This window comes from Lepisma saccharinum, chromosome 1, assembly GCF_977018435.1.
Source record: "Lepisma saccharinum chromosome 1, izLepSacc3.1, whole genome shotgun sequence".
In the NCBI taxonomy this organism is placed as follows: domain Eukaryota; kingdom Metazoa; phylum Arthropoda; class Insecta; order Zygentoma; family Lepismatidae; genus Lepisma; species Lepisma saccharinum.
In genome coordinates this window covers 88047290-88074170 of record NC_139229.1, presented here as the reverse complement: position 1 = coordinate 88074170, position 26881 = coordinate 88047290, and the positions used below count along the sequence as shown (strand labels likewise).

The window sequence follows — 26881 nt, the reverse complement described above, 5'->3', positions numbered from 1 at the left end:
TAGCTGTTCTGCTTTTTTCGCAGCAGACTATGCTAACACTGGCAACACCGCTCAAGTCTAGTGGAAGCGATGCGTGGGAAGCTGAAGAAGTTATGCCTTACAGAGAATAAGGTTGTTCAGAACAGTTATTAATGAAATTTTAACCAATACTCAAATAAAGAAAAACTCAATATTCTGACCAAGGCAAAATTTATTTTAATTTAAAACTAACTAAATGTTCCATTTCAACCTTCTACCAAGGTCTCTCTCTTAAGTCATAAATCATCCCTATGTTCTTTCAACCTGTCTTTCAGCCTCTATTTTGTTTCTCCTATGTACACACTCTGACATTCTTTACCATAGGCGTAGTTAGGTAGGGGCTAGGGAAGCTAAGCCTTCCAGAGCCTGACATCCCCCCTCCCTAAACGGATGTGGCATATGCACACAATAATAAGGAAAGAGAAATGGCACACACAAAAAAATAGAAAATTCATAATGAATCTTCCATGTGGTACACTTGTGGTGCGACAGTGACACTTAAGGAAAGACTTTAAATTATGTTCAATAAAATTCAAAATTCAAAGATAATATATCACAGTTATGTCTCTTCATATTCCACCTTGGAGCGCATTGTTAACAAAGTTGTTGCATTCAAACAATAGCAGTTTGGCACACTGGCATATGCAGAATTACTTTTTCAGAGGGAGCTGGAATTGTAAAGCTGGATATTATGCATCTGCTTTCCAAAGGGGGTGGAGCCTACACTGTAAAATATTTCATAATTACCATTCTTAACCTTAGTCTTAAATGTTGTTCAAAGATATTGCAATCGCAGTATGGGGTTTCATTTACAATTTGATTTCTTTAGAGTTCTTTACTGCTTTCATTGAAAACTTTGGATTTTCTCAAAATTTTTGGAGGGGCTGTAGCCCCATTAGCCCCCTCTGCATGCACCAGGGGTTTTCGTAAATTGAGTTTTTCAATAATGACCTCCTACAATTGAGTTTTATTTAACATGGAAAAGAACCGTAGAGACTTGAATAGAATAGCTGTTCTGATGGGAAAAAGGTGTCAGTGAAATTAAAGTAAGTGCGTACTGGTAATTCAGTTCCTGCATACTAGTACATGTGTACTAGTCATTTAAAGAAGTACACCTGAATTTCGTGTAAATGTAAATGTGTAAATGAATGCGATTCACTTTATTAAGTGACCATTACAGTTCATAATCGCCCCTTTCCAAGTCTTTTGTGTACGTTGCGCCTTGTCACAAATATGTATGCACATGCGTGGGACTTATTTGCATCTTCCATTGTGCTAGGGTGGTGACGGGTGAATCTTCTGGATCACTTCTAATGATACTGCTTCAGGGATACAGCTCCCTCCGAAATTTTGAGTTTTCTCAACATTTTCAAATAAAAGCTATGAAGAACTCAGAAAAACTCAGACTGGTAAATCTAAACTCCCCTTAAACTGACCCCCAATTTTAACTTTTGAGAGTGAAAAGTTCTAAATATACGAAATATATGCCTTCCTAGAAAGCAGGTACGTACTATCCACCATTACAATTCCAGCCCCACCCCCAAAAAAGTCCTGCTTACGCCAGTGGCTCATACTGTTTGTGAAATCAAACAAGGATGACAGAGTGATTATTCGTTTTTATTAGTTTGTTAATAGTAAAATCCGGAGTCGGGTGAACAAATTTAGAATACTGAATTTGGAAAAAAATTAAAGGATGTATCTTTTAAAACATGTTATACTTGGTGGCTTCTTGAAGTTACCTGGCTAGAGAAAAGTTATGTTGTGAACCCTCTTTTAAAAAGGCTTCTTTTAGAGGATAATTGAATAAATACATCACTTAAATTGCAACTTTATGTATTCTTCACCCGATTATTTAGTATAACTATGCTCTTTTCTAATAATTGGTTTAAGTCAGACCTTCTTATTAATACACGGTCGACTTTATCCTTAAGCCAACATAATGTTCAGATCAAGAACAGCGTGCCTGTTGAGAATAATTCAATATTTTGCCAAGTCCTCAATTTTGTAATAGTTTGGAATTTTTCGTTTCCCTAATTAATTTCTCCAGTATACATTTTTTGAATATTCGAAAGCATGGTGTAAATTGGAGGGAGCAAAAGGCTGGGGGCACAAATTGCACCCAGGGTAGATATTCATTTATTGTACAAAAAAGTTGAATATTGCACAGTGTATGCCATTGTATTCGGCTACAACTCAACAGTCTTTTTCTGCAATGAGACGTCTGACATTATGTCTAAGGTCAACCATAAGGCAAGATACTATTGGACATAGAAAAAGAAACTGTAGTGGACTACAAAGAAGTATTCAGGAATTTACACAGAAAGGCAAAAGAGAGCCCCTAGATAATATGTAATTTCTGTAAAATCTTATTTTTTTCCGCGGAACTAATTGCAAATGCATCTCAGTGATTCGCCTTGCAGCATTATAATTTGTTCATTACTAAGAACACAGGATTACCCAATAATAGCACACTATAATTATACCTTCTTTTTCCTAAAGAAGAAATGTGTTCTTTAATATATTTGCAAGCATCTATAAGTGTATATTTATTCCTTCCATAAAAGTAACACTCGGCATAAACATAATTCCATTTCTTTTGGATAAGATGATATGCGAATCACCTGTTTTCATGTACATCCGGAAGGAATTTTCCCCCGTGGAAAATGGAAGTCAAACCAAAAATCATATATTTCACACACACATAATTTCATTTCAATCACAGTAATATATGTAAATTATTGTAAGAGTTTTTTTTAAAAAAAAAAAAAAAAAAAAGAACGGAACAAAACTACATTACAAGCCCATCCCTAGAAAAAATTCTGCCGACGTCCATGCCTGTTTCCCAAGGAGAATGGCCATGAAGAAGTTCGTAATGGATATAAGCATGAATAATATTAGCCCCACTTAGCCCCCCAAGTGGACGGACGAAACTACGCCTATGTTCTTTACACTTCACTTCGTAGATAATCCCTTCCTCTTCTCTGTTCTCCGTTTTCTTGTTTGCATTCTTCGCTATTCTTAAGATGCTTCGCCTTCCTTTTCTGTAAGTTTTAATGCCTGCTTTCCTAAGCACTTTGCATATATTTTCTATGGTCTTCCCCATACTCCTTTCTCTTCCTCTTCTCCCCTGCCACTTTTCTTCCTTCTTCTGTTTATGTCCAGTCTATCCTCCTTCTCATAGCCATTCTTTTCCAGCTGTTTCCATAGGCTATTTATTTTGTCTTCTTTTTCACATTCTTTCGTGCATATTTTCTCGATTCTGTCTTCCATATTCTTTATAAAATTTCTTTTCTCAAATAAAGAATCAAACATAAAATGTATCGATGCCTGTAACCTATAATATAAACCTAACAGAAAAGGATACTGTGTGCTTTGTTGTGGTAACAAGTTCTTTTGACATTGGCCTTTATCAGGAGTATGTTAACCTGGGAGGATGCAAGGTAGGTAAATATTATCCACAAGCAAAATTGCTTTTTTGCAGGGGAGGAGGGGGGGGGGGGTCGGGCAAATGATAAAAGTTGAATAGTAGAAAAATAATAAGTATTATTACCACGGTTATAAATTTTATTATACAATAATAAATATTACGAACTATACAAATAATAAATATTATGAACTAACAAAAATAAATTTTATTCGAAATAATAATAATAATTATTATTATATAAATGGGGAGAGACTATCCACCAAACGAGTGAATAACAGAACAACTATTTTCCATTATTTATTTTGCAATTTGTGCAGTTAGTATCTGAAACGCATTTTGATATTAACTTTTGCACATCTCGTTCAAGAAAAGGCTTCAAATGTTAGGAGGAATTGTTTTTCATAAAGTTTGTTGTGTGACCTCTCACCAGCAACTGTAATTATTAGAATTTTGAAAACTGTGTAACCATTTGTTCTTTGGATGAAATGGTAGAATATAACCTTGTTGCTTTATTTTTCACTCAATGTTTTCAGTCCAATGCATTTTTACTTTGATTATTCTGTTCGAATACTAACTAAATTAACTTTATTTCTGTTCTTAACAATAAAAGTAACAAACTTTCGGCTTGCTTGTATCTTTAAATGAACGATGTCAATTCCCAGTTGGGGGCGGGGGGGGGGGGCAGGGGAAATTTTATAACATTTTGCTATGTTGGGACCATCAAGCTTGAATGTATAATATGGGGAAAATGTAAAATCCGAGAACGTAAAATCGGGGTTTACTGTATCAGTTCAATTTCATTCACTGATAGTGACTGATACTCCTCTGGAATTTTCATTGTATGCAGGGTTTACAAAATTCGAAGTTTACATTGATTTAGTTCCAATATTATGCGAAAAATCTGTATTTGTGATTACATAACAGGTATTTTTATATTCTGATGTAATTTTTGAATGTTTTAAAGTAAAAAACTGGTTAAGTTGATGCTTATAATTGAAGTGGAATACTCACCACTAAAATTAATAATTATTGTAAACAAATTTTAATTCTTACAATTTTCAAGCATCAGTATCTGTCTGAATCGGTAAGAGTAATAATACTGGTACAAAGTGGTATCGGCTCAATTATAATAAAAACCGTAACAAAATTGAAAACTATGCATTCAATTGGTTGGCAAATTTATAAGCTGACAACAATAAAGTTCTGATTAAGCTGTGAAATATGGCTATGTAACTTTATTGTAGAATTATTTTCCTGTAGTTTACGGTTATTACAAGCATAAGAAAACAGTTTTTCTTTGTGACGTTTCAAGAGAACCCAACACGCTCCCTTTATCAGACATTTATTTTCATTTTGACTAAAGATACAGTTATAACAATGGTTAGTAATTTTTTAAACAAAAAGAATCCCTTATATAATGGATGTTGTCAATGTTACATTGTTGTAACATAGCAACTTAACTGTAAAAAGAAGCAGTCTGTTTTATTTTTATTTCAGATATGCGTACATACAAGAAAAAACTAATTTTATTGTAGCCTGAATGGAACGTAAAAGCATCTAATAGCCTAGAAATTAGGGATGGTATCGGCTGATATAGGCATATCAGTGTATCGGTAAAATTACCGATTATTTTACCAATCTGATATATTGATAAATATCTGATAATTTAGTGCAAAATTCTGCTATTTTGTTGTAATTTTTATGGATAATCTACATGCCCTTCTATCTAAAAAAGTAAATGTCTAAATATTCAACTTCTTTTGCACTGCAGTCACCACAAAACACACATTTATTAAGGAGATCAATGAACATTTCAGGTTCTTCAAGGACCATTTCTAATTTTATATCGGATCGGTAGAATGTAGTTTATCGGTATCTGTAAATTTTATATCGTTACTTTATCAGTATTGGACAAAATTTCATATCGGCCCATCTCTACTAGAAATACACAAAAGAAAATTGTGGTAAACAATAAAACACCAATATTTGTGGTATGATGAAGAGATTTCTCATATCAATGAGGTTAGTTATGGATAGGCCTCTAAGCTTTTAGAAGCCTATCTAAACTGACGTGAGTGCTATCTCAAAAAATATAAATTAATTAATCAAATAATTTTAAAACAATCATCATTCACCACTAGGAAATATTCAAGAAGTATTTTAAAATTAATAAACTAAAATCAGAAAACGAAAAAATACCATGACAACAGAAAACCCAATTATAAACTCACCTACCTACTCGATATTCTTCAAGCACTGCAAGTACAACGGGTGATTTGTGAATGCCATACATCATCCAAAAAGGCTCCACTGATCCCCCATTGGCCAAGAGAATCTTGTCCCCTCCAGGGTGCTTCTCCACAAAGTCAGTTATGTCATAGACACCTTGCTGATACGTAACCCACACGCGTTTCTTTTCTGTAGATTCCCGCATGACGTCTTCAGATGAATACAGGGGTAACCCATGTTTATAATGGCCAAATATCTCAGCAGCTGCAACAATGTGTTCTCTCCTTCCTGAAAATATAAACAATAATTCACAAATCTTATATTAATAACTTTTTTTACATACAAGGCCGCAACCATCATGAATTAAACAGTAAGGCTGAATAGGGAGCTGAGTGTGCCTTTCAATCATTTGAATAAGCAATGCTAAAATTTTGCAATCCGATCATCTACATTTAACTTTGACTGTCCAGATTAGGGATGCCCAACTTGACCTGCATATTACATACAGTTTCTGTTTGTTTTTTTAATTTAATGTGGCCCGCCTCATTTGGCACGAATGGGAGAGGAAAGAAGAGTTTACAGAATTTTGTTGGAAAACCTGATGGTTGATTGATTTACTTCGCATTTTGTGCCTCTTGGCTAATTTGCAAAGATGGGGATGAGTGATGAAAGTGATGAATGGACATTCACAAACAACAAAGCCCGAGTGGGATTTGAACCTGGGACCCTTGGCATCACAGCACTATGTGAAAACCTGATGGTAAGAGACCTGTAGGAAGGCCATGACGAAGATGAAGGGATAACGTTGAGATGGACCTAAAGAAAATTGGTAAGGATGAAAAAGATTGGATTGATCTCACCCAGGATAGGGACAGATGGAAGGCTTGTGTTGCTGCAGATATAAACCTTCGGGTTTAACTGCTTGCCTTACAAATTCATTTCCAAAATTTGGTCCGAAATTTTGGAATTATTTAAATCCAGTTTATTTTTCTATATTTTATGCTCATTACTAAGAATATATATTTTACCTGAAATACCTATAGCTAAGAAGATAGAATATCTATATGTAAAAGACTTATGTTTTATTATCCCTAGTTACCTCGGGCTATACAAACACACATGAAAAAATTTTCATTTTCAGGAACATAATGTAAGAAAACTTATTTTTACAAAAAGCTTGTAATGCACTTTCTCTAAATATTGTATAGATGAAATTAAAGTTTAAACAATTCAGTTCACTCACTTATAAACATTGTGTATTTATCTGTGTGTGTGTGTCTATATAATGAACAAATTTTATTATCCCAAGTATACTCGGGCTAATGAAGGATATACATTCTTATTATAATAATAAACATAAGCATAATATCTTGCCTTTTAAAATCTTACAAATTGCAGTTCTGATTCTGAAATTATTAGATATTAAACAAGCACAGTGGGGTGAACTCTGAATCATGGAGCTACACATAAGGAGACATTGCAATCTGGGCTGTAATAACATGATTCACTGTCAATCTTCTTGCCTTTGGCTTCTCTAGCTCTCCTATACATTCCAAGCATCAAGTTGAGTAAGGTGCTGCTTCCAAATACTGTACTTCACGGCAGAGAGACTCTCACAAGTTGGTACGGGATAAAAAAAATTTAAGGAGAAAAAGTAGTTTGGCCCAATTATACTCGGTATAATATAAAAGATGCACCTGCTCGAGTTTACTTGGGATAATAAGACAAGCCGTTAATAAGGCTACACAGTTAGTTAGATGTCTAGATTAGTCTGGCTATAATTTTCATTGATATTGATATTGATTTGTTGTTTTAAGTCCACTTTATGCACAGTAAGGCTAATCGGGACTGGACCTACAGTTTAAAGTGGGATCCGAACCACTTGTGCCTCCACTGGGTATCGAACCCGGGACCCCTTGATTACAAGGCGGCAACGCTACCACTGCGCCATCAGGGAGGCCCACACTATAATGTTCATGATCATATATATATATATATATATATATATATATATGATTAACTCATATTTATTTTGTGATGTAGTAGTTATGTAAATACAATGAAACCAAAACTGACGGCAATTTTAAATATACACAGGACTATCAATAGGAAGTTAAAAATGAAACCCACGTGTAGAATTTGGTACATTCACAATACATTAACAACAAGGTTTGCAATACAGTCCTAATTAACATTTTTTTTCCAGAAGAAAGAAACATTCAAGTCTTCATGTAGAATTTCCATACATCACACAAAAATATATTTTTTGTTATATATTTATATTTATTATATTTTTTGTTCCTGTGGTAACCCTAGCTTACCCAATGGGGGTAAGGTACTACACTCACCCTGTGCATATTTTTATAAAATGTTGAAAATAAATTACATTGTTTCCCATGGGGTTCCCAATGTTTCTGTATTACTTTCCTTCATAAAATCGTAAGGTAACGTACTACATACGTAGGAGGCAACATTCACATGGTGAACCTATCAGACCCCCATGCCTGAACATGTGGTTGATAATGGTGGTATTTTTTGTAATTATCATAATTACTATATAACTGCACGTATACAAAAAAAAAGCATTGATGCAACATGAATATATTTTTGTAGGTTTAGTGAATGATAAAATATGTGTGTGACACTCCTGCCACAATAGGTTTTTATTCTTTATTAATTATAGTAATTTTTAGAATTATTGTGTAACTGCGCCTACATAAACGACAAACAGAGCAGTGATTCAATAACAAAATGGTTTCTTGTATTTTAGTGGGAGCTTCTGAGCTCCCTCCCCCACCTCTCCTAAAGTAATTAAGTTTCTTATATGGAATGGGTAAGCTAAGGTTGATGGTTTTATATTAAAATGCAATGTTAGAAAGCTAAATTAAATGGCAAACTAACCTTTTGCAAAATGGTGCAATGTCCATGCTGCAATAGCAACTCCTGCTGTGCCAAGAATAAAGTGCACTGGCTGCTTGGAAAATTTCTGTCTTGAACTATTTGAGCCATTCCCATGCACTTGCTTCACTTCGATCTTCCTTTCAAGAAGAGAGAGCAGTGGGGCATTTCTCACACACCTGATGAGAAAAGACACATGTGAAATTATCAACAATTTCCACAGCTATATTAGTGGAAGGACTATCCAAGCATGCAAAATTCAAAGAGATAAATACAGACTCATTTTTAAAAATAGTCTTGACTAACAATGAGATACATGTTGTAGTTGGGCGGCTGTAACAAGACACACCAATTATTTCTCTTGTAGTCTACGGTTCTTACAATCATAAAAGCACAGTTTTTTGTTGTGATGTTTCAGGAGAACACATGATCTGTAACGAAAAGTTGTGTTTTTATGATTGTAACAACCATAGACTACAAGAGAAATAATTCTACAATGCAAGCAATGTGTTTATATATTTAAAAAAAATAAAAGACGTGCATGTATTACTATTTTCCTCTGTCTACATACACAACAAACATTAGTATCACACTAGGCAGTTTTGAGAGCTTCAATAAAAAATTCGATTGGCCACAATCAGTGCTTAAAGTGGTTTCAGTCAATAGCCGGAACACCAAGCACAAATGAGCAGTCACAAGTACCACCACCATCACTACTATAAATGCACATTAAAATAACAATGGTATTTATTATTATTATTACTAACGGCTTTTTTCTGGAAAAAAAATTAGGTACTCAGGTTGGTTTGTTATTATTATTTATTTGCTATTGTGTTCATCACTACTCCAAATATTGTGGTATGTTCATAAATGAAGGTGCATCCATGCACACACACATGCACATTTCTTTTATTAAAATAAAATGGTTTTAGTTTTATTCTCAACTATAAAAAGATGCTGGTATAGTGTACCATTCTAGACCACCAGAAAAACACATATTTAATTGACATGGCCATGGAGTGATTCCACTCACCAAGATTGTGAACCTGATGAAGGGACCAGTTGTGTCTTGAAACGTTGTTTTTTATAAAATGTATACTCACAAATCGTAAGTAGGGTCATTCCATGCCAAATCAACAAAAAAAAAGTGTAATTTCTGACCCCACCATCTCGAATTTTTATGAAACTCTACTATTTGGTAGTCTTCATGAAGATATGAAATCCTCAGAAATTGTAGCTTCCTGTGTGGCGTAGTTATGGAGATTTGGGGGCTTGAAAATACAAAAAATTGTCGATTTTTAGTCTGCGCCCGAGACTTTCATAGATAATTGCTCCTCCTCTAATTGACGTAAAGAGCTGGTTGTAGTCTTGTTTGAAAGGACATGAAATAAGCTTTCCAATGGTGTATCACTTCACTATATTTAGAATAAAATCTTTTCAAGGTCATTCACTTTGACTTTGGACCTTGAACTTTTGATGATGCATATCTGCGATTTCCTTGGAACTGAAATATATTGTTAACACAAGGTTAAGAGGACTTTTTTTTAAAAAAATAAGATACCTTGATCACTAAGCAACATGGATGGCATCATCCAGATTAGAAAGCCTTGAAGATTTTTGAGATCCGTTGAAACCTTGACAGTCCATATTTTGAAATTAATAAGTATCACCTGGAAATTAGCACCAAAGCAGGAGCAAACAGTGGATATCCACAGAGAGATCAACTCTTGAAACATCAATGAAGCCTGCAAAATTCATAGAAATTCTAGTCAAAAAAATGCGCACCTGATCGGAAATTCTTTCATGCCAACAAGCTTAATTTCTCAAGCATTTAAAAGAAACAGTTCTTGATAGGCACTACATTGTACTTTGTGACTCTGTAGAAAATTACTCCTGTGTGTTGCAAGATGCTTCACAAGATTTTCACTGGAATAATGGTCAAGCAACAACAATACATCCATTCACTATTTATTATTTTTATTATTATTATGGAAATCACAAATTCTTTGACAGTCATAGCTGAAAATTTGGTTATCATATCAGATAGCATTATACAGCATTAGTTCACTTACTCCAGAAAGTACTTATTACATTTTTGAAGGATAAATTTGGTTCTGACAACTGGGCCAAGATATTTTACTTTTCTGATGGAGCAGCAGCACACTACAAAAATCGCAAAAATTTCATCAATGTTGCCTACCATGAGGATGATTTTCCTAAGTTGTGTGACCGATTTCCATTCCAGGAATCCCAAAGGTTCATGCAGTACTTCCTTTTACAAAAGATGTCATACATATGAAAGATTATTCTGCATGTGATGAATTTATAGAAATGCCTTAGAATTTACAGATATTACTGGATATTTTACTTGTGAATATAATAACAACTGGTGGCTAGTGTGTGTTCAGAAAGTGTCTGAATACACCGGTGAATTACAAATTAACTTTCTTCAACCTCATGGACCATCAGGATCATTTTTATCTTCCCATTTGTTCCAATTGGACATTTGTTGGGTCGCAACGTGCAATGTTCTAACAAAAGTAGACCCTTCCACTGCTACAAGAAGAACGTACGCTTTAACAACGGATGAAAGCCAGCTTGCCATGCAAGGACTGAATGAATGAATACTGAATACCTGTGAACTATGGTGTATGTAAGTTATTTCTCAGAAAACAAACATTATTGTCCATTTTTCACTACTGTAGATAATAATATTATTCTTAAATGTAAATAACAACAGTGTTGCAAACTACCACTAGATATAACCGGCTGAAAAAATACTAATAAAATTGTTTTTCTTTAATTATCCCATAATCGTCCCAACTTCAAATTCAGTTATGTTATAGTGTAACCTTGTGTTAACAATATATTTCAGTTCCAAGGAAATAGCAGATATGCATCTTCAAAAGTCAAAGTGGATGACCTTGAAAAGATTTTATTCTAAATATAGTGATGTGATACACCTTTGGAAAGCTTATTTCATGTCCTTTCAAACAAGACTACAACCAGCTCTTTACGTCAATTAGGGTAAGAGCAATTCCATGAAAGTCTCTGGCGCAGACTAAAAATTGACAATTTTTTGTATTTTCAAGCCCCCAAAACTCCATAACTACGCCACACAGGAAGCTACAATTTCTCAGGATTTCATATCTTCATGAAGACTACCAAATAGTAGAGTTTCAGAAAATTCTGAGATGGTCGGGTTGTGGACTTTGTTGATTTGGCATGGAATGACCCAGTAGTTCATTTTATAGTATTCTTTAAGTACTTTTATTACACCAGAAAAATAAATATTATTATGATTGCATCCAAAGTAACCAAAGTAAACACAAGGTCTATCATATCTGTCATTCCAGGGAATTAGGTTCTCATTTAAATAAAATACATTATTTTTTCTAAATTTCTAAAGTACCCACCAACAGGAGACAAAATTTAGTACAAGAACTTTGTCTTTTCCTTTTCATCTATTGTTTACAAGAATTAATGTAACAAAAGATGGACTTTTGTATAGTGTATTAAATAAATTAAATGGATGTCTAAAGTCGCAGAAGGAACTGAGTTCTGGCACCACACTGATTTGCCAGAAAGGAGTTCCAGTGCATTCCAACTCACTTCAAGCCCTAGCCACAATCAATATTGCGTCTAAAAATATTTAAGCATCGTCACGGAAATAATTTCAAAATGCCTAATGTAGCTAGCATAGTTTTAAAAATATAATCATATAATAGAAACTGAAACAGAACTGCTATAATTATTAATGTTCAAAAAGGGAAAATGGAGAATATTTACCTCAGGTAGAGGGTACTTCTTCTTAACAGTGTTGCTGCAGCCATGTTAACTGATTCTCACCACCACAACATGATTAATTCACTGCTGGAAAAGAAACATTACTGGGATGTATTGAATGAAATATACCATTAACAAGCTACAAAAATCAGTCAATGCACAGTCATAATCATCATTATCAGCCATGCCTGAATATGGGAAAAATATATCTAGCATGATACCAATTAAGTTTCAGATTTTACTTCACTGCTAGCAAGTTTTAAGCCCACCTTGGCAGAGATAAGCTAATCGGGACTGGAATTGGCTAAAATATACAATACCGGCCCCTTCTGTAATTTCCATAATACTAATTATACTCACGAAATACTTAGTCGCGGTGGTTCATCTGAGGTTAAGATGTTGCGGTCAAGTGCAGAAATTGATCATTAACATGTAGAAGTTGTAAAAGAAGTTCTTCAATTCTCGCAATCATTCTCTGTGTACAAGTATGGAAACCATATTTGTTGATATAAACAATTGACATTCGCTATGAATTACTGTGTCTACAGCACTGCCACACTGTTGATTTATGACGTTCGCTATGACTTACTGTGTCTACAGCATTGCCACAGTGCTGATTTGATACTTCGAGAGCACGGATCGTGTTAGAATGGTGGAAGAGAGCAGTAAAAAAGTTGTAAATGTTGCACAGATCGTTACATGGAGTGTGGAGGAGGATGCGTCGAGGACGAAGGACTAAAGTGAAAGTGATAATCAGGATGTAGAAGAGGATGTGGAATGCGAACTGATTTGATTACAGGTAAGTTTGGTAACAGTGCACAGTTCGTAAAATTGCAGGATACGAAAATGGTGACTTCGGTGAGTAATGTTTGTGGTTAAAGTGCTACGAAAATAAGATTTTTTATAGGTTCTTTGCTGCAATTAGCGGAAAACCATTGACGGATTGCCACACTGAACATTCTCGGTAAGGTTATGTTAGGTTAGGGAAACAGTTAAAATTTGGGGTCATAAAACTACTTATGTACGGGTTGCTCCATACAACATTGGCTCCATGGTCATCTAACCCACCGTCGATTTTGCAAGGATTTTTTTTCTTTTTATGAAGATTACGTGTTACTTACTAAGTGTCAAGAAAGAAATTCTGGAGTGCGTAAAGTAATTTTTGGAGTTCTACGTGCTACAAAACTTACATTTTTATAATATATCAATTCCTTACCAACGTATCTACAGAGACAGGCGGGTAGGCGGAGGCGTTGCCGCGATAGCGGTTGCAGGCGGCAGGTTAATTACCCCAGGGGCAGAGCCTGGAATCGGCAGTAAATTTTGACAGCAATTTTCATGACATTTCTTGGGGTACAGCCATGAAAAACCGACTTCGACATACATCGATCAGTACGGGTGCTTCAAAGTTTGCTCACTCACTAATTGAGGCCTCCCAATCACGAATTTGAAGTTAAAATTTGGCAGTCAGGTGTATAAATTGCAAAATTGAATGGTGTGCGATCGGCACGATTGCTCATTATTTACAAAATTTTCCGGTAAATAATGAGCAATTGTGGCGATCGCATATCACTCAATTTCGCTTATTTTCCAATTTTTAGACATGATCGCCAAATTTTAACTTCCAATTCGTGATTAGGAGGCCTTAATTAGTGAGTATGCGAAATATTACTAAAATCGGGGAGGGGTCCCGTATTGTAAATTGGGTCCCTGGGATTCAAACCACTATGTACCTCCACCAGGTATCAAACTTGGGGCTCCTTATTATAAGACAACATTACCACTACGTCACCAGGGAGGCACCCCACTGCTAGTGAAAATTGGGAACTTGCGTAACTTTCAATGTAATTTTTTTATTCCCTAATTTATTCGAGAAGATTTTAAAATAGTGTATGCAGTGACTTGTCATCTGTGTACATAAATAACTAGTCAAAACAGCAGCTTTTACTTGATTTGCACATGCATATTTTAAATGTAAGCTGTAAGTCGATATCAATTATTCATGATAAAATCCAGAAATAGATGAAATGAAATGTAGTAAGCATAATGGGTCTAAGTTTCGATTGTATAACAATTTTTACAGGTTGGGAGCGATTTTACAATACCGGGAATTTCTCCATTTTGTTTGAAATTCGGCATAGTCACTAAATTAGGGCTCCTAATCACGAACCTGAAGTTAAAATTTGGTGCTCACGTGTCAAACTTGCAAAATAAGAGGGTCAGTCATCGCAACCGACAATGCACAATTGCTCATTATTTATCGCAAGATTTTCCGTTTCGAATACTTAAAGAATGAAATAGGCTATATATATCCCTGATATTACTACGACCCTAAAATTTAACTATGTTTCCTAACCTAACCTAGCCACGTGCCAATGGTTCGTGGGGCTAGCGCCAATGGTCCGTGGGACTAGCCATAATTCAGGAATTTCTATATGTGAGAGCCAAATTTTAAGTGCAGATTGGTGATTAGGAGACCCAAATTAATAAGTATCCGAGATTTCAAACAAATTGGAGAAATTCCTTGTATTGTTAAAGGTAACACTTTACTATACCGGAGACGGATTTCTTCAAATTTACAGGAGAAAGTACTTACGCAAATCATTTTCTGTAGCGTTGTTGATGTTCGGGAATGTAGTTTTGATCTATTTTAATGCGAATGCATGTGGTTTTCTATGAAAATCTATTTCCGACGCGCTATTGCTGCTGCCGCCATTTGCTTTCTGCACGAGAGCACAATATGCTCTCGTATTGTCCGTATATGGTAAATTGAACGAAAGGAGTGCTAATAGAACCTAACCTAACAGGCCTAACCTAACCTAGTAGGCATACCTTGTCCTCGTGATGGTTTGTGGGGCTATCGTGAATTTTTGGGCTAACATCAATGGTTTTTGGGGCTGCCCGTGGATGGTTTGTGGGAAATAAGGAACAACACTAAGTACTCGTTAATGTAAGAAATAGACATTATTTTCGTTAGAAATTCATTATTTCACCTAAAGAAATATTCCGCAATGCAGAATAGTACGCTAGCAATGTAAAAAATTGCGAAATAAATCATTGATAGGTGTCTCCGGTATAGTAAAGTAGTACCGTAAATACAGGCTATCTTTAGTGTTAAATTTTATTACATTTTGATTAAATATCCGTGTTAGTTTACAAACTAATCAAATACGCACAGCAAATGTGCGTAAAATACAAGGTACATTGCTGAATTGCTTTACCTGTTCGGTACTTTATTCCCCGATGTCATCTGCAACTTTTGTGTTCAATTTATTCTATGACAGTGCAAAAATAATGAGTACCTTTATCGTTTATTAAGGTCAACAGAAAGTTTCGTGTCTATTAATTAATACACGTCTGCGAAGCGAACAGCTGTTTTACAGTGTTGCCAAATTGGAATCTCGGATTATCACGGTTTCTTTGCATTATTGCCATAATAATTTTCACCTTCACCTGTGTGTGACAATTTTTTTGGTCGGGACAGGAAATTTTTAAAATCCCGACATTCGGAGCGAGAAAAATTCGCAATTTCCCGAAAAAGTCGGGAAATGTTGGAAATTTCACGAAGCTCTGGAAATCTCGACTTCTACACGTCATTTTTACCTTAAGTGATTGTTTTTGCATTTCTGGAATAAAAACTAACAATTTACGATAAGTTCCATACACTTACAATGCAGAAAACGTCAATTAACGACTTCGGTATTTCCCGACTGCTCGGGATCCTGAAAAGTCGGGAAGTCATTTCCCGAAGTCGGGATCGGGATTTTTATTCCGATCCCGACTTTTCGGGATCCCGCACACCCGTACGATTAACAAAAAGTGCCAGAAAAGAAAAGTGAAATAAAATAAAACGAATCAATCAAATTACGTGAGTTTTATACTTTTTTATGTAGTATTAAGGGCGTACCCAGACCTCCTGCTAGAGGAAGGAAATGAAGACTTACTTTCCCGGTGGGGAGGGGACAAAAAGTTTTCTAGATAGTCAAACAATACTTTCCCGGGAAGGACAAGGAATATTTTATTCGAAATTGAACCAAATCTTTACTTTTGAATTGTTTGAAGAGTGGTATGACATTTAATTTACATTCCAATGTCGTAAGAAGCACAATGAACCAAATTAAATTCTTTACCACTCGATTTCCTGAGAGGCAGTCCTTTGTCCTCCGCTTGGTACGCCATTGTGCAGGACAGCGAAAGGGAAGAAAAATATGTGATCAACGACAGAGCATCTGATTGGCACTGGCGCGTATCCATGGAGGGGTAGGGATGATCACCCTCCCAAATGCCTGGGTTTTGGACATATTATCATTATAATATGTTTGAAGACAAAAATGACCTGTCTTTCATCACAACATTTAAAAGGATCCACTTTATGCTCATCATAGGCTAATTGGAACTGGACCTACAGTTGAAATTTGGGTCCGAACCACTAATATGCCTTTTAAAAGGGATCGAACCGAGACCCCTTGAGAGAATAGGATTTTATAAATTTTGCCGACATTAACTATACGTAAGTTAGATAATGAATAATTGCTGTAATATCACTATCCTAATACCGTCTTGTTACTTATAAATGTAATAAGAATATTGCATTAACTAATTTGAATAGTTTAATTAATAGTATTTTAATTAATTTAATATAATTATTATCATTAGCCTATTATTTTAAGACACTTGGTTCGGACGCTCCCCCAGAAATATATTTCTAGATACGCGATTGCTTCTAAAGGTTTAATTGAAAAAATAAACGCCAAGCCAGAGCTGTCACGGAAATTTACTAATCCCAAAAGGTAGTGATTGCTGCTACAACCTTTTCAAGCATTCCCATTGGCTGGTAGCTTTTTGGGGTAGTAAATAATCTGTGGCTGGTTTGGTTAGGTTCTCTTAGATGAAGACGATGACGAAAATGGTAGAGCGACCACAAGTAAAAAACCTTGGACGAAAAGTCCCTGCGCAGCTTTCCCTTCCGTTCAGCTCTAGTGTTGCCCACGAGACGAGACGAGACGAGACTTTGGTCTGTCCCGTCCCGTCTCGTGAAAATGCTGTCTCGTCTCGTGTCTCGTCTCGAAAATATTCGTTTGTCCCGTCTCGTGTCCCGTCTCGTCTCGTCTCGTCCCGTCTCGTTTTGTCCCGTCTCGTCTCGTAAAAGTGATCCGGGATATCATGCCAACAAAAGTCAAAAGTAGCAGAAACACGAAATATTTTTGCGGAAAGTGGGATAAAGCTCCAAATATTTTACCCATTGCGTGGTGAGAATAAATAAGGTTCGTTAATCATGAGGACATTAATATTAAAAATGCAGTTTCTTGGTTACCGATTGCTAGGTATCTTAGGAAATCTACCTTGTGGTTTTTCTGGCTTCCATACAAGAGTGCTCTTTTCATTACTGCTATACCTTTTGGAAGTTTTGAAATGTTTTCCACTAGACCTTCTTTCTTTCTGAATGTCGAACTTCCGTGCACTATGAAAATGTACATTTCTTCTTTAAATTCTAAGCTTGGCGCTCGGGAGCAACAAAAAAGTTTTTAAATGTGTAGTACGTACGAACACAAAAGACTATTTAAAATTTCAATACTTAGTAGGCTATATTACAAATAGAAAGCATTTATTGTTTTTAATATTGTTAAACATCTTCTATGACATAAGTTTCAAAATGTGTTTCTTTGTGATATTGTGCTGTTTCTTATGCTCAGCTTATGACGCCCATACTTCTTTGTTTTCTCTTTAGCCTCTAAGTCAGATACCACCACTGCTTGATCTAATTTATCCTTCGGCAGGCACGCATCTAGAAATATATGTCGGGGGAGGGTGTCCGAGCCAAGTGCTTCAGAAAAAAATGATAATAATAACATTAACGACAACAATTAAGCAAATGTTTAAATTAATACATTAATATAATTCATAGGTCTATTCACTTGAATATGTAAATTAATCAATTCTATTATTGTTATTACATGAAATGTTACAAAGATTGTAGAAGAATAGTAATATAACAGCACGAATATTAGCTAATATCTAGCTTACGTGTAGTTAAGATCGCCTAAATTTGCATAAAAACAACTGTCCTGGCAAGAAGTTTAATGTAAGGTGATGAATTGAATATTTGCGAAATAACAAAATAGGAAGTTAAGTCCACTTGACGAAAAATAAAATTCCTGATTAATATTTTAGTCTCATTATTATAAGTAGTAGTGTACATAAATCTTCATTGATACTGTCATTCAAAACCGTATGATCGCAATAAAATCCTTGTTCGGCATAAAAAAAGTAACCCTCGATTATGCTAAAGAAATATATTTTTGTTTAGCTAGAGCAAGGCCCCGCGGTGGCTCAGTCGGAGGGCGGCCCCTGTGGCGGAGTGGTTAGCACATCGCGCTACGACGCCAGGGGTCCCGGGTTCGATTCCCGGCTCGGTCATGGATGTTTGTGATTGTCTGTCCTGAAAAGTCTTGAAATTGAAATATGAATGAAATGATATGAGTGAATGAAGTGTGATGGGGGAAGCTTCCGCATAGGGGCTTTCCTTTTAATAAAAAATAATAAAAAAAAAAAGTCGGTAACGCGTCTGACTACCATGCTAAAGGTCCCGGGTTCGATCCCCGGCCGGTTCAAATCCGGGAACTTTTCTAACGTTGGAAGCGGCCCCGGCGCCCACCCAGCGTCGAATAACATGGGTACCTGGGGGAAACCCTGGGGGGTAAAGGCGGTCAGGGGCGTGATGCTGATCACATCACCCCCACTCACGACCGGATCAAGAAAGTGTGGGGCGTTACCCCCACACCCCCTATACGCATTCATGGCGTGGTGCTATGCACAGGGGAACACTTTACCTTTTTTTTTTTAGAGCAAGGCCCCAGGAGGATGCAAGAAGCCATTCCTGCAAAAGTGTATGTTGTACGAAGCGAAGAAACGTGACAAAACCACCACGAATGGAAGGCAAACCTGCATATATTTTATATCGCACATTTACAGAGCCGTGCCTCCTGAAGTTATAAAAATCCCAACTTCAATGATTGTTTTAGACATGCTATAGTTGAAAAAATATGTTTAGATGCACCAAAAGTGCATCATTATCAGATTATACATATAAGGTGTTATTGGAATCAACATATTTGTGTAAATTTGGTGCCTCCCCGATTACGTAGTAATAACGTCGAGGTCTTGTAATCAAGGGTCCCCGCGTTCGATACCCAATGGAGGCACAAAGTGGATCGGATCGCACATTAAACTGTAGGTCGGTTCGCGATTTAGCCTATTTGTGAATCAAGTGGACTTGAAACCCAATATAAACCTTAAGAATATTAGAACCCACTAATTCACCCGCAGCTAAGTCAAATTTCACATATCCCTCTTCATCCTCGTTCATAGACTTCCTGCAATACTCTTGTGCATGTAGGTTGCATCCCACCAGGTGCGAGAAATGTGAAGAGTTATTCTTTCCCTGTACTGCTTTATTTTAAGGGGGCAGTCACATTAAAACGCCCGAAAACACTACACATATATATACATATATAATAATAATAATAATAATAATAATAATAATAATTATTATTATTATTATAATATTCATGTATGGTGTTTTGTGTTTGTCTTTTATTTAGAGTGGACGTTTACTGCCTAAATTTACTTCTTGATTACGAGTTTATCTCCACATGATTCATTTTAATAAAGACATTAATTCTTTTTTATTGATAAGTTGCGTTGTCTCTAGTGGCCTATTTCAGTATTGGAAGACATTCATAATTTTATAATTCATATTCTTTCTTGAGAAGAAACTACTGATATAAATATTTTAGTTATAAGATAATAATATAAATGACGAAAAAATGCTTCGAAGAGTTTAATTTTCTTGCAAAGTAAACGTGACGTTGGAAGAAATGAATCTTCTTAAGTATTAGAAACCATGTGAGGCACTTCTCTTGTAGGAGAATTCTGGTCTACGTGCTTTGGAGAACACATTGCCCACCTTTGGTACGTCCAAGACTTGACATTTCTTCTCAATGGCAAGAACAGCCAAATGAGGCAGTTTGCATCCAGCATCCTGTTTCGAGCAAGCCTTTTCAAAGATTTTAAGGACAACCATCTTCGTAACGCTGAAGAGTTTTGGGCAAAAATTTGTGTTTCACCTTTCAGAGAAATGTTATCACAGAATAAAAAAAATCAGACAAAGGTTACAGTTATCTCATAATTCAAGAAATATTCTGACCCTGGCATTACTTACTCTTACTCTACCACTCCAACGTATGTCTTTGCTACACAATTACAGGCACCTTTGGGTTTCATGGGAAAATGTCTTGGATTTTGATATTTACGAGACAGAGCGAACCTGCATCTAATGATTGAAGAGTGGCAAATCCTAATAAGCATTCTTTACCTGCCCGCGATATGTTTTGAATCGAATTTTAAGTGTAATTTGCATTTTAAGGTTCACGTTCAATACATTTCCAAATAATATCCCCTCATTAACTTCAAGAGTATCGAAGAAATTCCCTTTGTTACGGTTTCCTCAGACTCATCATCTCGAAATTCAAGTCCCTGAATAGTAAGAAACCGCGATGAATCCACAACAACTGACATGTAGTGTCGGGTTTTCTTCGATCACCTTTGGTCCTGGGTTCGATACCCAGTGGAGGCACTTTAAACTATAAGTCCAGTCCCGATTAGCCTTACTGTGCATAAAGTGGACTTAAAACATCAAATCAACCAACCAACCAAATCTTGAATCAACTTTGAATATCTTTTAATAATTAGCGTTGTCACTAACGACCACGATTAGAATAATTTGCCCGTACTACAGATGATGTCTTGTGGTCCTGAAAATATTCGTGATGTTTTAAAACCATCCACATTCAACACTTTTTCCCAGTTCTTAAGACTGGTTAAAACTTAGGTTAATCTCGGCTATTACAGGACATAAATGAATGAGAAATCACCTATGCCCAGGTCGGCGCTCGAATCTTGAACGAAAGTCACATACACGTAGCTATATATATACTAAACAAAGTAATATGTTTTAATCAAGTTGGTATTATAAGCAGGAAAGTGATATCATGCAGAATACACCACTTTGAAAAGGTGAAAATCGTCATACTCTTATAAATGAACTCTCTTATTATTCGATATTTAATTAACATCAGTTGGAGGGCCCGGGGTGGGGGGTGGCGAAGTGTCTGACATGGGGCGTCCCCCTGCCTCCTCTGGCGTCGTCACTGCTTCCAACCCTCTAATAACTTCGCAGCTGATAGCCTCACCTTCGAAATGGAAGCTTGTGTGTCGGCGAATCATACAAAGCACTTGTGTTCATTGTCCCTCTTTCATTCAAAGTCTGCCGTTTTCCTATTCAGCTTTTCCTGCAAAACTTCCTGTCAGCAAGCAAAGCAAATTACAGAATTTTTATTGCCCCTCCCTTGCATTAACCTTCATTCCTACTTTAGGCCTGGATTTATGGCACTTACCCGCTACTGCAGGTCAACCTCGCCCCTATGTTTGGTGTTTCCCCCTGAAGCAACGGTGTCCATTGTTCAAAGCAAAACCTCTGTCAGTGAGGAACGGCGAAAAATAGTCTCGGAATACACCTTGGCCGTAAACAGGCTCCCGCCACCCTGACATTGGTGTGAGCTTCCCTCTGAAGTTTGATAAAACTACTTTCTGAAATTTGTTTAGTAACGATTGAAAATGTAGACAGTAGATACTACATGTATTTTGCTCATAAACATGAAGGCTAAATTCACAGAATAAAAAGAACAGCTACAACATTCCTTCATCTGATTTACAGAAAGGTTAATCGGGACTAGACCCACACTTTAAAGTGGGATTCAAATCACTATGTTCCTTCACCGGGTATCGAACCCGGCACCCCTTGATTACAAGGTGACGACGCTAGCACTGTACCATCGGGGAGTCCCCATAGAACAACGTTTCCTTCTACGACGATTATACAGAACTTAGTGCACTTCCTTCATTTGAAATCTATTCTATATCAGGCTCAGTATTTCGTTATTACAATCCAAGGAATAGAATTCTCCTTAAATAAGAAATAAATGAATAAAAAAAAAGCATTGGAAATAATCTTCAAACGGACGTAAAAAAATAGTATTCAACCACCTGTAGAATGCCTGAGGGAAACAACAAGAATTTTCTCAACAAAGACATTTCCGAAATTTCCATAACATTCTAAAAATTTCGCAACCCGTGCAAATAATCACGTGGTAAAATCTTGTCATGGTTCCCTGTAAACATTAAAAGCATCAAATTACTTCTTTCCATAATACCCGTATTTTCTCCTCCTTTTTCTCTTACTTCTTTCCATAATACCCGTATTTTCTCCTCCTCTTTAGCTCTCAGCTGTTCGGAGTGGGATAATGCAAGATTATTTGTCCCTAATTATCTCTTTCTCTTAGTCTTGCTAATATATTTTACTCCTTAATAACTTTCCCAACAACTCCTTATCAATTTGTACTGCCATGTTTCCCACAATGTTTTTCCTACTTCCTAATAACATTCACTTCTGTACACCCTTTGATGTAAAAATTAAATAATAATAATAAACCCTATCCGTCGGTCCGTTTATCTTTCCAACCTATAGAGCTGAGACTATGTTTACAAGATAAATCTCGGACTCAGATACTCCACGATCTTTTGGCCCCTCCTTCCACCTTCTCTACCTGCCCTTTTACTTGATGTTATTCAGAATTGTATTAGTATCTGGAGTAGTATCGTAACATAAAATTATTAACCTGGAATGAATTGAAAAATAAAAATGGGGAGTAACCCTGTGTTTCGAAAGAGTATTGAAAATAAGTTTAGGTATTCATTCCTCTCTCTGGAATAGTTTTAATTTTACTTAACACGCGCTTATCAACGTTTCTAATTGAAATACCTTTTTCCAAGCAAACAAGTATTTGCAACTAGTAGTATTGATCCCAGCCAAGCTCGGTCGCTATTTAATATTCACAGTTTATTTGCACGTACTTAGAACTAATTTGCACGGGTGTTAATTAATTTGCACGTAATTAAGAACTAATTTGCATAATATGAATAAATTAGCATGTACTTAGAATACTTTACATTTATGTATTTGCATGTTTATAACTTTTTATGAATATATAATTATTTATTTTATGAAAAATATGTATATAGAAGGTAATTAGAGGTACTAAATGTTATGCATATGGTTTTATATTCATTACTGCAAAGTATGTAATGTATCAATCGATAATAATTAATGTTTATAGTATTGAAAATAAGAGTTTATGGTTTATGAACAGCTATGAACGGTGGTAATGGGTGTAGGTACAGGTCCAATTACGAAAGAAGACGGTCCTGGTATTCGAACCCGCGATATGTAATATTATTAATTAGTACTATGTAATAATTGCATTATATTATGAAACACGGTGGTGCAACACGCTAGACAGAAGACGGTGAACTCCGCGCTCCGCGCTGAGGGTAGACGAGAAAGGAATTTGGGAGATGTGCGGTCAAGGTCAAATGACGTCACAACGTCAGGACAAAGAAGGAACCTGATTGACCAATCAGAGAACGCGTCGGTAGATTTTCAGAACCGGTTTTTTCAAGGTTAACCAGTACGCTAGAACAGGGGAAAGCTATGCAATGCTGTAGGGCAGGGGAGGGATTCAACCAGACAACAAAGGATGTCTGGAAATACGCAGCAAGGGTTAAATCTCTGAAGCTATGCGTCGCTTGTAGAACCGGTTTCCGCCGCCAATTAATATTCCGCTCAGGTTTGCCTTCAAGGCACAGGACGCTTTAGCGCAGGGTCTTTTTATCTGTACTATGAAGAAGGGAGAGCTATTAGGGACGGGGCCTACAGTTTTTACCATTTGCTTTTATCACGGGGTAACGAACCTAGGACCCTTTGATTATTGATTTAGGTAGTAAATGTATGTTACTGTGTGCTATTTAACTTAATTTTGAGTTTATTTTTTACCAAACTTTGACTTTATGTCAAACATTTTCACAGCTTATTTTTATTTTTACAAAAATAACACTATTTGTACTATTCAGGCAACATTTTTTCATTAAATTTTGGATTCACAAAGACATTTTTTCAACTTTTAACTTATTATTTTACAATTTTATGTTAATTTTTTACCAAAATAACACTATTTGTACTATTCAGGCAACATTTTTTCATTAAATTTTGGACTCACAAAGACATTTTTTCAACTTTTAACTTATTATTTTACAACTTTAAGTTAATTTTTTACCAAAATAACACTATTTGTACTATTCAAGCAATATTTTTTATTAAATTTTGGATTCACAAAGACATTTTTTCAACTTTTAACTTATTATTTTACAATTTTATGTTAATTTTTTACCAAAATAACACTATTTGTACTATTCAGGCAACATTTTTTCATTAAATTTTGGACTCACAAAGACATTTTTTCAACTTTTAACTTATTATTTTACAACTTTAAGTTAATTTTTTACCAAAATAACACTATTTGTACTATTCAAGCAACATTTTTTATTAAATTTTGGACTCACAAACATTTTTTTCTACGTTTAACTTATTATTTTACAACTTTATATTAATTTTTTACAAAAATAACACTATTTGTACTATTCAGGCAACATTTTTTCATTAAATTTTGTATTCACAAAAACATTTTTTTCAACTTTTAACTTATTATTTTACAATTTTATGTTAATTTTTTACCAAAATAACACTATTTGTACTATTCAGGCAACATTTTTTCATTAAATTTTGGACTCACAAAGACATTTTTCTACGTTTAACTTATTATTTTACAACTTTATATTAATTTTTTACCAAAATAACACTATTTGTACTAATCAGGCAACATTTTTTATTAAATTTTGGACTCACAAAGACATTTTTTTCTACGTTTAACTTATTATTTTACAACTTTATATTAATTTTTTACCAAAATAACACTATTTGTACTAATCAGGCAACATTTATTATTAAATTTTGTATTTACAAAGAGATTTTTTCAACTTTTAATTTATTATTTACAAGTTTAGGCTTATTTTTATCAAAATAACACAATTCAATCTGTTCAGGAAAGACTTTTAGTCGCATTTTCGACACACAGAGTGTGTGATCTCAACTTCTATCTGTTTATTTCACAAGTTTAGGCTTATTATTACCAAAATAATACAATTCAATCTATTCAGGAAAGACTTTTAGTCGCATTTTCGACACACAAAGTGTGTGTTCTCAACTTCTATCTGTTTATTTCACAAGTTTAGGCTTATTATTACTCAAATAACACAATTCTATCTGTTCAGGAAAGATTTTTAGTTATATTTTCGACACACAAAGTGTGTGTTCTCAACTTTTTTACTGATTTTTTGCAGGGTATGTATTAATTTGTATTTATTTTGTTTCGTATCATATATACATTTACAAATTTTTAATTTAGAGTTTAGTATTTATTTAATTTTTTTTCAAAAACACTAAAGAAAAAGTACTTTTAGCTAAAATGTAAGCCACAGAATATATTATTATTATTATTATTATTATTATTATTATTATTAGGGTTTACTGATTTCCACTATGCTATTTTTGGTTCTGTATTTCTATATGTATTTATTTAGGTCAGGTTACGCCTGCTACGTAGGAAAGTTTGTTTATTTTAGAGTTTGCTGAGTATTTTGTTACTTTTATACTAGGTAAAGTTTTCTAAATATATCAGGAAGGGCTCCATCCATATACTTTTGTTTTTGCTGTTTGGAGATGATGCGATCAGCATCACTCTCCATCTGCTTTTTATTTTATGTACCCAATATTATTTTGAGGCTTAGTGAATTCTAGAGCCTATTTATGCAGGAGAGAGGGCTTGAAAATTTTCATTTCAGATAACCCACAACTATTTGTCAGAGTATTTTAAAGGATATTTTATATTTATTATGTGCTACTAGAATATCAAAGCTTGCTTAATTTTTATGTCTGTAACGCTGTTATTGTATTTCTAGCTAAGCCTTACTGGATAAAGTACACGAAATGTTTAACATTTCAACTATTTGCTTTTATACGAGGGCAATTTTTTAGTGTAACGAAAATTATGATGTGTCTATGAGGTCTGAAACCCCTTTACCGAGGGTCCATATTTGGACACTTACTAATATTGTTTTTTCCCCTTACATATAACAATTTAACAATATAATTACAATACGAAGTTAACAGACGGCTTAGGGGCCTAGGTCCACTTTCCAAACTTTTTTCTATGCTAGAAGAATAATTTAGCCTTATAACCTTTTTCAAGGTATTTTTTAAGTATTACTGGATTTTTTGGGTGCATCAACATTTGGGTTATTTTCATTTGGCTTATTATACGAGGCTACAATCACTATTTGAACACTGAAATTCTCTGATTGAAACTAAAAGCTTAGGCTGTAACTAGGGACTTAGTATGTATATCGACAATTTATAGGAAACACGAACCTTACAAAGGATTGTAGGTGACGTAGGACCATACGCCAGAGCTTTGTTAATCTGCAAGAAGCACTTACAGCTAATATTACGAG

The 26881-nt window shown here is 35.1% G+C and overlaps 1 protein-coding gene across 5 annotated transcripts in view; it reads right to left on the bottom strand.

Annotated features, from left to right (window-relative positions):
* Nucleotides 1–26881, bottom strand: part of shop (sulfite oxidase) — a 478673-nt gene that overhangs the window by 39430 nt on the left and 412362 nt on the right. For 3 of the 5 annotated variants that reach the window (XM_083134345.1, XM_083134382.1, XM_083134373.1), the window contains exons 1-4: nt 15580–15738; nt 12362–12445; nt 8576–8751; nt 5681–5962 (exon numbers count right to left, since the gene is read on the bottom strand). In XM_083134345.1, coding sequence (XP_082990471.1) covers nt 5681–5962; nt 8576–8751; nt 12362–12405 — 502 coding nt within the window. In that variant the 5' untranslated portion in view covers nt 12406–12445; nt 15580–15738. Of the gene's footprint in view, nt 1–5680; nt 5963–8575; nt 8752–12361; nt 12446–15579; nt 15739–26881 lie in introns of those variants that run through there. The other 2 variants (XM_083134353.1, XM_083134364.1) reach the window with 2 other exon arrangements.